General features: G+C 40.8%; 1 protein-coding gene across 1 annotated transcript in view; it reads left to right on the top strand.

Annotated features, from left to right (window-relative positions):
* The window catches only part of LOC109928243 (dynein axonemal heavy chain 17-like), a 334,316-nt gene that overhangs the window by 246,129 nt on the left and 73,801 nt on the right, over positions 1 to 14,386 (top strand). Inside the window, exons 43-46 of the mRNA XM_048610756.1 lie at positions 857 to 1,074; positions 5,520 to 5,727; positions 8,368 to 8,483; positions 13,648 to 13,840. Coding sequence (XP_048466713.1) covers positions 857 to 1,074; positions 5,520 to 5,727; positions 8,368 to 8,483; positions 13,648 to 13,840 — 735 coding nt within the window. The remainder of the gene's footprint in view (positions 1 to 856; positions 1,075 to 5,519; positions 5,728 to 8,367; positions 8,484 to 13,647; positions 13,841 to 14,386) is intronic.

Here is a 14,386-nt window from a genome sequence, read left to right as displayed (position 1 = left end):
CACTGAACTGGTTCATTGTTGTTCCACAGATGTTTCATTACCCTGCTGGGTAACATCATCAGTGCAGCCTCCGATGAAACGCCGTTGTATTTTCCTGCCTGTTATTTAAACTCTGGTGTCCGTTGAGCTGGGTTACCTCACGTCTGGTTTTCCTTCGCAATGGGGTGTATATGGGGTCTAGCTCTATGTGTTTATTGCTGGCTTTCTTAGTGGAGAACCAGGCTTCTAGGAAGTCCCATGCTTGTCTCTGCTTCACCTGTCCCAGGGTCCTGCTGTTGTCCCATTCGAACTGGTGGTTTTCCTTATCCATGTGGATGGAGATGAGTGAGTATTGGTCGTGTCTTTTTGTTGCCAGTTGATGTTTGTGTACTCTTGTGGCTAATTTCCTTCCATTTTGCCCAATGTAATGTTTGTCGCAGTCTTTGCAGGGAATCTTGTATATTACATTGGTCCTGTCCATAGTGGGGTATTGGGCCTTTGGTTGAAAGAACCAAAGATGTAAGAGACGATAGAGAGTCATGAACATAGCCCAGTCCATCACGCAAAGTGGCTTTCCATTCCATTGATTCCATCTAGACATCCCACTGCCTCAGGAAAGCAATCAACATAATCAAAGACCCTTCCCACTCCAGTTATACTCTAAGGTTTTAGAGTAGATTTGCACTCTACCCGACCCGAAACGTCAACTTTCCTGCTCCTCTGATGCAGCCTGACCTGCTGTGTTCCTTCAGCTCCATACTGTGTTATCTCTGACTCCAGAATCTGCATTTCTTGCTATCTCTGAGTGATATTCTCTTAGGATATTTATTTTCATATTTTGTTTTAAAGTATTAACCAGATTCTTTTTTCTTTTTAGAACAACTTGACAGAGCTGAAATCTTTTGGCTCCCCACCAGATGCTGTAGTTCTTGTGGCAGCTGCTGTAATGATCCTTTTAGCACCAAGTGGAAAACTCCCAAAAGACAAAAGCTGGAAAGCTGCTAAAGTTATGATGGGTAAAGTGGATACTTTTTTAGATTCACTAATAAACTATGACAAGGAACATATCCCTGAGTCATCTTTGAAAGCTTTCCGGTAAGTCAACGAATTTGAAGTTTTTGATTCCTTTGAATTTTATACCTTGATATGAGTTAAAACAATCTATACATTTAATATATATATAATAAATTCTGTTTTAATGAAAAGGTATGGTTGGTTATGAATATTTTTATTGATTGTGTGTTAAATCTAATTTTAATTGCATGAGCTATAAATTGATACCATGTCCATGATTTTTTTAAATCTGATATTTTCTTGACAAATATGCAGATTTGGATAGTGTTTATTATACATTTGTATTTGAAACGCATGTGCCTAGAAATTGTCTTTCATACTCTACATAGTCTACCAATCCCTGAAAATGGGAATTGGGAAATACATATGCCTTTACAGTCAAAGGCGAATCATCTGCCAAATTGATTAAGGACATTAATGAGGCACCCTTCATCTCTGCTTGAAATGGGCCTGAGGACTTTGCATATGTAAATAAGTGGTCTAGAGCAGCTTAATGATCGTGCTGCAGCACTGATTTGTAGTGAGACAACTGCATCATTGTAAACATCACTCAGGGGGAGAAAGCCTGTTGTGATGTGAGGTCAGAATTCATCTAGGAATGATTAACAGGCTTTGTTAAATATAGCTATTTGCAAGGCAGGGTAAGAATATACACACTACTGAAACCTGACAAGCTACTTCCTTGTCACATGCTCAATAGCTATATCAGAGTAAACGTATAATCAACCCTTTTCTCTGCATCTCTCCAAAGTTCTTTTAGGACAGTAATTTAAACATTAAAATTTAACCATGAACATTTACTTCTTTATTCCCATATCCCGTATCCCCAGAAATATTTTTGGCTTGAAGTATTAATTTGTAGCAGCATTCTCAACTCTCTTGGAACACAATTTGAATGTATGGGCTCTCATTATTATCAGGGAGGGGGAATGTAGGGTGGGAGTGGGATTGCAGCTTTACTGCAGGCAAGAACATTTCTGGAACTCTGTCAGGAAGTAGACTGCATCATTACCTGTGAGGATATAGACATCTGGATCAGAATCTGTAGCAGGAACCCTCATAGCACTGTCGGCTGCCGATTGGATGGCAACTTGATTTACTTCCTCATGTATTTCTAAACTCTTTTTCAAATCTTTATCTTTTATTCCTTAGCAAGGATTTGAAGGATACATGTTTTTGGATCATTGGAATCTCTTCTGGAGATTCTAGGGTAGAAGCGACCTGAAGAATAAGGACGGGTTACGCATGATTTGGAAGGGGACTAATATAGTGGTAGGGAGATTTGCTAGAGCTACTCGGGAGAATTTAAACTAGTAAGGGGGTGGGTTTGTAGGGGGATTCCAGAGATACATTAGAAAAAAGAGATCAGTTTGAGGCTGGTTCAGTTGAGAAAAAGAGCAAGTCAAACAGTCAAGGCAGACAGGAGCAAGGCAAAGAGCGAAGTAGAACATAGAACATAGAACAGTAGAGCACAGTACAGGCCCTTCGGCCCACGATGTTGTGCCGAACTTTTACCCTAATCCTAAGGTCTGTCTAACCTCCACCCCTACCTTATACTATCATCCATATACCTATCTAATAGCCGCTTAAATGTCCCTAATGAGGCTGACTCCACTCCCCTCTCTGGCAATGCATTCCACGCCCCTACCACTCTCTGAGTAAAGAACCTACCTCTGACGTCTTCCCTATATCTACCTCCACTCACTTTAAAACTATGTCCCCTTGTAATAGCTACCTCCACCCAAGGAAAATGTCTCTGGCTGTCTACTCTATCTATACCTCTGATCATTTTATACACCTCTATCAAGTCATCCCCTCATCCTTCGTCCTTCTAAAGAGAAAAGCCCTAGCTCTCTCAACCTTTCCTCATAAGGCCTTCCCTCCATTCCAGGCAACATCCTGGTAAATCTCCTCTGCACCTTTTCCAATGCTTCCACATCTTTCCTGTAATGAGGCGACCAGAACTGGACACAATACTCCAGATGTGGCCAAACCAGGCTTTTGTATAGCTGGAGCATAACTTCACGGCTCTTGAACTCAATCCCTCCATTAGTGAAAGCTAACACGCACTACATCTTCTTAACAACTCTATCCACCTGGGTGGCAGCTTTCAGGGAACTGTGGACATGAATCCTTAGATCCCTCTGTTCCTCCACGTTGCCAAGAATCTTTCTTTTAACCCTGTATTCTGCTTTCGAGTTTGTCCTTCCAAAATGAATCACCTCACACTTTTCAGGGTTAAACTCCATCAGCCACTTCTCAGCCCAGCTCTGCATCCTATCAATGTCCCTTTGTAACCTAGAACAGCCCTCTGCACTGTCCACAACGCCACCCACCTTTGTATCATCCGCAACCTTACTAATCCACCCTTCCACTCCTTCATCCAAATCATTTACAAAAATCACAACTAGAAGAGGACCCAGAACAGATCCTTGTGGTACACCACTCGTAACTGAGCACGATGTTGAATATTTTCCATCCACTACCACCCTTCGTCTTCTAAGGGTCAGCCAATTCTGAATCCAATCTGCCACATTTCCCCCTATCCCATACCTTCTGCATTAGCCTACCATGGGGAACCTTATCAAATGCATTACTTAAATCTGTGTATACCACGTCCACTGCTCTACCTTCATCCACGTGTCTGGTCACCTCTTCAAAGAATTCAATAATGTTTGTGAGGCGTGATCCACCCCTCACAAATCCATTCTGACTATCACGAATCAAACTATGCCTTTCCAAGTGATCATAAATCCTATCTCTCAGTGCCCTTTCCAATAATTTTCCCACCACTAACGTAAGACTAACTGGCTTGTAATTTCTGGGGTTATCCCTATTCCCTTTTTTGAACAAGGGAATGACGTTTGCCTCTCTCCAATCTTCTGGCACTATACCCGTGGACAGTGAGGACAAAAAGATCATCGCCAAAGGCCCTGTGATCTCTTCCCTCACTTCCCATAAAATCCTTGGATAAATCCCATCAGGCCCGGGGGACTTATCTATCTTCAACTTCCTCAAAATTCCTCGCACAGCTTCCTTACTAACATCGACCTCCTCTAGCCTACCAGCCTGTTTCACACTGTCCTCCCCTACAACTAGGTCCCGCTCAGTTGTGAATACCGAAGAAAAGTATTCATTAAGGACCTCTCCTATCTCTTTAGGCTCCGTGCACAAATTCCCTTTACAATCCTTGATCGGCCCTACCCTTTCTCTGGTCGTTCTCTTATTCCTCACGTATGTGTAAAAAGCCTTGGAGTTTTCCTTGATCCTATCTGCCAAGGTTTTCTCATGCCCCCTTATAGCTCTCCTAAGCCCTTTCTTCAGCTCCTTCCTGGATAACTTGTATCCCTCTAGAGCCTTTTCCGTTCCTTGTTTCCTAAACCTTATATAAGCATCCTTCTTCCTCTTAACCAGTCGTTCAACCTCTCTTGAGAACCAAGGCTCCCTCACTTGACCGCATCTTCCCTGCCTGCTAGGGACAAACATATCGAGCACAATCAGTATGCATTCCTTAAACAATCTCCACATTTCTATTGTGCTCTTCCCTGACAGCGTATGTTCCTATTTTATGTTAACCAGTTCTTGCCTAACAGAATTGTAATTACCCTTCCCCCAATTATAAACCTTACCCTGCTGTATGTACCTATCCGTTTCCATGACTATTGTAAAAATAACAGAGTTATGATCGCTAGAGCCAAAATGCTCTCCTACCAACAGGTCTAACACTTGGCCTGATTCATTGCCAAGCACCAAATCCAAAGTGGCCTCTCCTCATGTTGGTCTATCTACATACTGTGTCAGGAATCCTTCCTGAACACACTGGCCAAAATCCGCTCCATCTAAACTATTACAACTAAAATGTTTCCAATCAATATTTGGAAAGTTGAAGTCACCCATGACTACAACCCTGTGACTTCTGTACCTTTCCAGTATCTGCCTCCCAATCCACTCCTGTACTTCTCTGCAACTATTAGGGGGTCTGTAAAAAACCCTCAACAAAGTGACTGCTCCTTGCTTGTTCCGGACCTCAACCCAAACCGACTGTTTAGACGTATCATTCTCGAACTGCCTTTCAGTAGCTGCTATACTAGCCCTGACTAGCAATGCCACTCCCCTGCCTCTTTTTCCACCCTCCCTATTTCTTTTAAAGCATCTAAATTCCGGAACTTCCAACAACCATTCCTGTCCCTGAGGACTGATAAACAGCATTTATTTCAGTTCAAGTGGTCTGACTGGTAAGGCAGATGAACACATGGCATGGTTGGGAACATAGGACTTTCTGTAAATTATTTTAAGCTTTTGTCCTGCGTGAACATTTATTTGATTGATTACTTCAGTGTTGGAGCTCCATTGTGGTATTTAGTGTGTAATGTGATTACATTTTTAAGGACCGTTTTCTTTAAATGAATTGTTAACATTTCAATAATCCTGATATAAAATTTACTTGGTTACATCATATTTAACAGGCCAATTCTTGATAATCCAATGTTTGATGCTGATTTTATTCGTACTAAATCCATTGCTGCTGCTGGTCTGTGTTCATGGTGTATAAATATTGTCAAATTTTATGAAGTCTTTTTGGAAGTGGAACCTAAGAGGATAGCTCTGGCACAGGCCAATGCTGAACTGGCAGCTGCACAAGAGAAACTTGCTGGTATCACACGTATGATAAATGTGAGTATGCATGTCAAATAATGTACAACTTTTAATTGTTATTTTAAACATTTAATAAGAAATTTTAATACACATGATACAGAATAATATATTTCAAAAGTTGTATATTTGTCAAATTGCATTTATACTTTATATTTATCATCTCCAAGTTGACCATAAATGATTCTTGTGTTTCAAACAACTCCTGAATGACTTTTAAATCCTAGTTCTGTCTTACTCAAACTCATCAACAATTTTACCATGATAGATATTGTCTGATCAACCTATTCAGTGATGTACTTACATATCTCTGGAACAGCTGGGACTTGAAGTCTTGTCTCCTGGCTCAGAGTTAGGGACACTACCATTGTGTCACAAAAGGGTCATAAAATAATGCTTGGAGTTTGAAGTGCCAGGAATTTGATACACTTTACTGGCTGTAGTCATTTCTAATCAATCTCTTTAGATACACTTCTGGAGCAGGTCAGGCTTGAACCAGGCAGTCCTGACCCTTAGTCATAGAGTTCTAGAGATGCATAGCAGGGAAACAGATCCTTTGGTCCACCTTGTCCATGCCTTACAGATATCCTAAATTTATCAAACCCTATTTGCCAGCATTTGGCGCATATCCCTCTAAACCCTTTCCTAATCATATACCCATTCTTATGCCTTTTAAATGTTAAAGTCGTACCTGCCTCCACCACTTCCTCTGGCAGCTCATTCCATACACACATCACCCTCTGTGTGAAAAGTTGCCTCTTAGGTCCCTTTTAAATCTTCCCCCTTTCACCTTTAACCTATGCTCTCTAGTTTTGGACTCCCCTACTCTGGGGAGAAGGCCTTGGCTATTCATCCTATCCACACCATTCATGATTTTATAAACCTCTATAAGGTCATTTCTCAGCCTCCGACGTTCCAGAGAAAATAGCCCCAGCCTATTCAGCCTCTCCTTATAGCTCAAAACCTCTAACTCTGACAATATCCTTGTAAATCTTTTCTGAACCCTTTCAAATTTCACAACATCCTTCCTGTAGCTGGGAGACCAGAATTGAATGCAGTATCCCAAAAGTAGCCTAACCAATGACCTTTACAGCCACAACATAACTTACCAATTCCTATACTCAATGCACTGACCAATAAAGGCAAGCAAACCAAATGCCTTCTTCACTATCCTGTCTACCTGTGACTCCACTTTCATGAAACTATGAACCAACACTTTAAGGTCACTTTGTTCAGCAACAGCCCCCCAGGATCTTACCGTTAAGTGTATAGGTCCTGCATTGATCTGCCTTTGCAAAATGCGCCACCTCACTTTTTTTAAAATTAAGCTCCTCTGCAATTCATCGGCCCATTGGCCCATTTGATCAAGGTCCGTAGTACTCTGAGGTAACCTTTTTTGCTGTTCACTACATCATCAACTTTTGGTGTCATCTACAAACTTACTAACTGTACCTCCTTTGTTCACATCCAACTCCTTTATATAAATGACAAAGGCAGTGGACCGAGCACTGATCCTTGCGGGACACCGCTGGCCACAGACCTCAAGTCCAAACAGCCAGTCTCCTACCTTTGAGCCAGTTCTGTATCAAAATGGCCAGTTCTCCCTTTACCATTACATCCTGTCCTTTACTAAATGTTTCTCAGCATTGCCTCAAATCCCACACAATTCCATTGGACCTAGTGAATTAATTTCAAAATACATATTCCTATTTACAAGGCTTTCCAGTCTTAGTCTACATTTGATAAATGTTAGCTGTGTATCAGCTTATACCCCCTCCTCTGGTAAATCATCGCCAAATTCCAATGCCTCCACGGACTGTCTTTGCACTCGATAATTCTTTGGGACAGAAATTTGTATGTGTTACACCTATTTTCTGTGGACCTAAAATGAGCATAAAATAAAATACAGTGCTTGCTAATTTGGTTGTGAGAAAGCAGTCAAATCCGTTGAGTACCAACTCCATGCCAAAGTCAGGCATTAGAATCTTTGAATTTATGAATTCAAGGCTAAATGCCTACTAAGGATATTGTTGACAAATTAGTGCTCAGCATTCTCCAGTATTTGATTTTTTATTTAAAGCAATTTGTATGGTTTCAGGGGAAATAGGACTTCACAGTTCTGAAAATGAAGCCCTAATCTTTCCTGGCATGATCCTGCATACTTTCACATTCCTTTCTATCTTGGAACGTCTCTTCAGGACTGAGGAACATCTCTTCAAAACTGAGGAACATTCTCCAAATTTCTGTTACTTTACAATATGGCACTTCCAATCCTTTTTGAAGCACCCTGCACAATAATGATTTTACTCGAGTGTAAATTTAACTGCAACAGTAATATATTGTTATCTAAGTGCATATGCACCAATATTATTTTTAATATTGTCTTTTACATGTAATGATTTATAACACAGTCTATTTAGATGGGTGTTAATATTTTTAACATGAAAACAAGAAAGAGAATGTTATATTGTATTACCCTAAAGTCACACAGGCCTGATATTACAGTGGTGATATTAGAATATGATTATTAACTAATCACTATCTTTGTTTTATATGAAATATGTAAAAAATTAAAATAACAGGAATATCAGGCATGATTGCAAACAGGAGTTTCTAGATTACAATCATCTTTTGTGACAATATATCAATATTAATTTTTAGGAACTTGATGATAATTTAGCAAAGTTGACAGCTGAATTTGAAAAAGCCACATCTGAAAAGCTCAAATGTCAACAAGAAGCTGATAACACCAACAGGACAATTTCACTTGCAAACAGGTAAATTTGGACTTGAGTAAATAGAACCAAATGAGCAAACTCTCAGTTTCAGATCCCCCATAATTTTAGAATATAATTTGTCTTTGGGTTATATTTCATTACATCATTAAGCTTTTACTGAGCTTGGAAAAAAATTTCTAGCATTACTAAGAGTGGCATGATGAAAAGTTGAGTTTGACAAACACACTGGATCCTTGACCTCTAGTACAATTGAGTGATGTTCAAGTATTACATCAATCAGACATTTCAAATATGGAAAAGCATATTGACATTTAATCATTATCAGCCTAATAACACTGAATTTTAGGACTTCCAGAACACCATAGGCTCTTGGTGTTTCTGTGCCATGCACAATACTTCAGGGAGTTAAGTTGATGGAGGACTCTACAACATCTTAAGTATTAATAGATGTTGGCCAATTATTTCAAGTGAACAAAATATTTACACTGCTCCAGCAGTCTGTCCTATAGTTTGCTCCATACTTCCAATTCCTACAGTACAAAACTGCGAAAAATTGTGCAATTTTTAACAGTTACTGACCCGAGCCTCCATTTAAGGGTATGTTGCTTTGATCATAAAATCTTATTTATTTTCAGTAGGTTAGCTTTGATATATAAGGGAAAAATATGTTCAGAAGGAAGATCAGCTGTTAATATACTGTAGTGCAATGTCATTGGTTTAGGCCTCTTAAGAAAAGATTTTTAAAATAAATGATCGTGTCGCCTTTAGCCAATGTAGTGCTCTCATCTTGAGTAATAAGCTTCACTCTCCAGAGCTAAATTGCATCAATACAAAAAAAAATCTGGTTTGTCAAAGGAACTGTTCCTTCAATGAAACATAAATGAAGTCTCACATATCAGCTCTGCAGGTGGATGTACAAGAATATTGTGAATTGCTGGAAAGAAATCCATGAATACCTTGTTCTTAGGTATCAGCTCTCTCAGCTGTCACATGGCAAACTAATTTCCAAAGTCCTGCAGCATGCCCCACTCTCAGCAAAGTTAAGCCCCTTTGATGCCACTTTGACATCAAGAAATCAGTCACTGTTCAGGCTGGCATTTTAACAACACGATTTTAAGTGGAATTAAGTTGTTGTGAACTCTTAAAACTTTTAAATTATTTTAATCAGCTTAAGTATTTACATATATGTTTGAATACTTTTAAAACTGTTAAAGCCAGAGGGAAAATCCAGTAAAAATTAGAAATGAATGTGCTGGCTATTCTGGAGTTTATGGAAGACAAATTGGACCAGTATGTATCATTCGCTTTAATGTTTTTTCTTTATAGTTCAAATAAGAAAGAGTAATTTGATCTATTAGTCTGCTGCAAAGAAGCAAATGAGAAGGCAATCTTTCTGCAACTTCCTGTACTGTATACCTGTACACCATTAGGCTTATTATTGGATAGCAAACTGAATTTCATTAGGATATTTTTGTGCAATCACGATGAATGTCAATGCTTGGCTACTATGGGGAAAATCTAGGCTAAAATTCAAGGACTAATAGTCCTTTCAATATAAGCATTTTCAGCTTTCACTGCTATTGTGAAAGGAAAATTCAAGTCTGTGACGACACTTTAAAAATAATTAATTGGTTGTGAAAGACTTTAGGGCAACAAAATTACTGTCATTTCTTCTAAATACCCCTCCAGTTCTTTTCGGCAATAATTAAGCTAAGAGGAATTTTGCAAAGGCAGCGTTCACCTTTTGGGTTACTTTCACACGAAAACAGGGTAAACTACCCCAGGATCTAGTCAGAGTAGAAATGAAAGAATAGGCAGGATAAATGAGTGGCTTGAGAGATGGTGCAGGAGGGAGGGGTTCAGATTTTTGGGACCTTGGGACCGGTTCTGGGGGAGGTGGGACTATTACAAATCGGACGGTCTACACCTGGGCAGGACTGGAACCAATGTCCTAAGGGCTGCTTTTGCTAACGCTGTTGGGGAGGGTTTAAACTAATGTGGCAGGGGGATGGGAACCAAATGAGGAAGTTAGTGGACAGTAAGGAGGTCGTAACTAAAGCCTGTAAGGAACTAGATAATGAAGTCTGTGTGACGAAGGGGAAGATTAGGCAGAGAGTAGATGATGAACGCAAAGGGACAGATGGTCTGAGGTGCATTTGTTTTAATGCGAGAAGTATAGTAGGTAAGGCAGATGAACTTAGGGCTTGGATTAGTACCTGGGAGTATGATGTTATTGCTATTACTGAGACTTGGTTGAGGGAAGGGCAATATTGGCAACTAAATATCCCAGGATATAGATGCTTCAGGCGGGATAGAGAGGGAGGTAAAAGGGGTGGAGGAGTTGCATTACTGGTCAAAGAGGATATCACAGCTGTGCTGAAGGAGGGCACTATGAAGGACTCGAGCAGTGAGGCAACATGAGCAGAGCTCAGAAATAGGAAGGGTGCGGTAACAATGTTGGGGCTGTACTACAGGCCTCCCAACAGCAAGCGTGAGATAGAGGTATAAATATGTAGACAGATTATGGAAAGATGTAGGAGCAACAGGGTGGTGGTGATGGGAGATTTTAATTTTCCCAACATTGACTGGGATTCACTTAGTGTTAGGGGTTTAGATGGAGCAGAATTTGTGAGGAGCAGCCAGGAGGGTTTTCTAGAGCAGTACGTAAATAGTCCAACTCGGGAAGGGGCCATACTGGACCTGGTGTTGGGGAATGAGCCCGGCCAGGTGGTTGAAGTTTCAGTAGGGGCTTACTTTGGGAATAGTGATCACAATTCCGTAAGTTTTAGAATACTGATGGACAAAGATGAGAGTGGTCCTAAAGGAAGTGCTAAATTGAGGAAAAGCCAACTATAGCAAAATTCAGCAGGAGCTGGGGAATGTGGATTGGAAGCAGCTGTTTGAGGGTAAATCCACATTTGATATGTAGGAGGCTTTTAAAGAGAGTGCAGGACAGACATGTCCCTGTGAAAATGAGGGATAGAAAGGGAAAGATTAGGGAACCATGGATGACAGGTGAAATAGTGGGACTAGCAAAGAGGAAAAAGGAAGTATACATAAGGTCTAGGCGATTGAAAACAGACGAAGCTTTGGAAGAATGTCAGGAAAGTAGGACCAATCTGAAACGAGGAATTAAGAGGGCTAAAAGGGGTCATGAAATATCTTTAGCAAACGGGGTTAAGGAAAATCCCAAAGCCTTTTATTCGTACATAAGGAGCAAGAGGGTAACTAGAGAAAGGGTTGGCCCACTCAAGGACAAAGGAGGGAAGTTATGCGAGGAGTCAGAGAAAATGAGTGAGATTCGTAATGAGTACTTTCCGTCGGTATTCACCGAGGAGAGGGACATGACGGATGTTGAGGTTAGGGATAGATATTCGATTATTCTAGGTCAAGTCAGCAGAGGGAGGGGGGAAGTGTTGGGTATTCTAAAAGGCATTAGGGTGGACAAGTCCCCAGGTCTGGATGGGATCTATCCCAGGTTACTGAGGGAAGCAAGAGAGGAAATAGCTGGGGCCTTAACAGATATCTTTGCAGCATCCTTGAGCACGGGTGAGGTCCCGGAGGACTGGAGAATTGCTAATGTTGTCCCCTTGTTTAAGAAGGGTAGCAAGGATAATCCAAGTAATTATAGACCGGTGAGCCTGACGTCAGTGATGGGGAAGCTGCTGGAGAAGATACTGAGGGATAGGATGTATTTACATTTGGAAGAAAATGGGCTTATTAGTGATAGGCAGCATGGTTTTGTGCAGGTAAGGTCATGTCTTACCAACTTGATAGAATTCTTTGAGGAAGTGACAAAGTTGATAGATGAGGGAAGAGCTGTAGATGTCATATACATGGATTTCAGTAAGGCATTTGATAAGGTTCCCCATGGTAGGCTGATGGAGAAAGTGAAGTCGCATGGGGTCCAGGGTGTGCTAGCTAGATGGATAGAGAACTGGCTGGGCAACAGGAGACAGAGAGTTGTAGTGGAAGGGAGTTTCTCAAAATGGAGAACTGTGACCAGTGGTGTTCCACAGGGATCCGTGTTGGGACCACTGTTGTTTGTGATATACATAAATGATCTGGAGGAAGGTATAGATGGTCTGATTAGCAATTTTGCAGATGACACTAAGATTGGTGGAGAAGCAGATAATGAAGGGGACTGTCGGAGAAAGCAGCAGAATATAGATAGATTGGAGAGTTGGGCGGAGAAATGGCAGATGGAGTTCAATCCAAGCAAATGCGAGGTGATGCATTTTGTAAGATCCAATCAAGAGCGAACTATACGGTAAATGGAAAATCCCTGGGGAAAATTGATGCACAGAGAGATCTGGGTGTTCAGGTCCATTGTACCTTGAAGGTGGCAACCCAGGTCGATAGAGTGGTCAAGAAGGCATACGGCATGCTTTCATTCATCGGACGGGGTATTGAGTACAAGAGTTGGCAGGTCATGTTACAGTTGTATAGGACTTTAGTTCGACCACATTTGGAATACTGCGTAAAATTCTGGTTGCCAACATTACCAAAAGGATGTGGATGCTTTGGAGAGGGTGCAGAGGAGGTTCACCAGGATGTTGCCTGGTATGGAGGGTGCTAACTGTGAAGAGAGTTTGAATAGATTAGGATTATTTACATTAGAAAGACAGAGGTTGAGGGGGGACCTGATTGAGGTCTACAAAATCATTAGACGTATCGATAGGGTGGATAGCAAGGAGCTTTTTCCCAGAGTGGGGGACTCAATTACTAGGGGTCACGATTTCAAGGTGAGAGGGGAAAAGTTTAAGGGAGATATGCGTGGAAAGTTTTTTACACAGGGTGATGTGTGCCTGGAACGCGTTGCCAGCGGAGGTGGTAGAGGCGGGCACTATAGCGTCATTTAAGATGTATCTAGACAGATACATGAATGGGCAGGGAGCAAATGGTTACAGATCCTTGGAAAATAGGCGAGAGGTTTAGATAGAGGATCTGGATTGGTGCAGGCTTGGAGGGCCGAAGGGCCTGTTCCTGTGCTGTAATTTTCTTTGCTCTTTGTTCTTTTTTCTTTGTTCTTTGATCTCACTTGCATATCTGCTAGACCATGATTTAGAATGTTGTTGATAAAAGTCTGTGAACAAATTATCTTTCTACTCTTTGTCCTCGTTTATAATTGTCTAATGCACAAACTGGACAAATAAGAGAAAACGTAAAATATTTACATTAAAAAGTGATGATCTTCTTACAGACTTGTTGGAGGTTTGGTATCAGAGAAAATACGCTGGGGTGATTCGATAGCCATGTTCAAGGAACAGGAAAAAACACTGTGTGGAGATGTGCTCCTTGTTACAGCTTTTGTTTCATATGTTGGATACTTCACAAAAAAATACAGAAACGAGCTTTTGAATGAACACTGGATGCCTTTTCTACAAAAATTAGAGGTCTGATTTTTAAATTATTTTAGAGAACATGGACATCAACTTAGACAATGTAATGATGAATATCAGTCTTCTTCCTATTTTGGCTGCCAATAAGGTTAACTGTCAGATGCTCAAACTTATAATATTAATCTAAGTGTTCTAATAGCGGTGATTCAATTGTATTGGAAGTAATGTTGAAATTTCACCAATCAAATATTACATAATTTGTTTATTTAAGGCATTCGTGGCAAGGCTAGCATTTGTTTATTACTATTCCCAGCTGATCATAAGAAGGTGGTGGAGACTTTCTTGAACTACTGCAGTCCCGGGTGGGGGTAGTCTCACATGCTGTTAGGTCGGGAGCTAACCTCATGATGGTGGAAGAATGCTGATTTGTTTTGAAAAATCAGTGGAGTGAGGGAGAGAGTTAGAAAGGAACTTGGAGATAATGGTTACAGAGATAGTAGGAACTGCCGATGCTGGAGAATCTGAGATAACAAGGTGTGGAGCTGGATGAACACAGCAGGCCAAGCAGCATCAGAGGAGCAGGAAAGCTGATGTTTCGGG

Source organism: Rhincodon typus, chromosome 23 (genome assembly GCF_021869965.1).
Source record: "Rhincodon typus isolate 14 chromosome 23, sRhiTyp1.1, whole genome shotgun sequence".
Classification (NCBI taxonomy): Eukaryota; Metazoa; Chordata; class Chondrichthyes; order Orectolobiformes; family Rhincodontidae; genus Rhincodon; species Rhincodon typus.
Note: the sequence above shows the minus strand (reverse complement) of the source record. Positions and strands in the feature narration are given on the sequence as shown.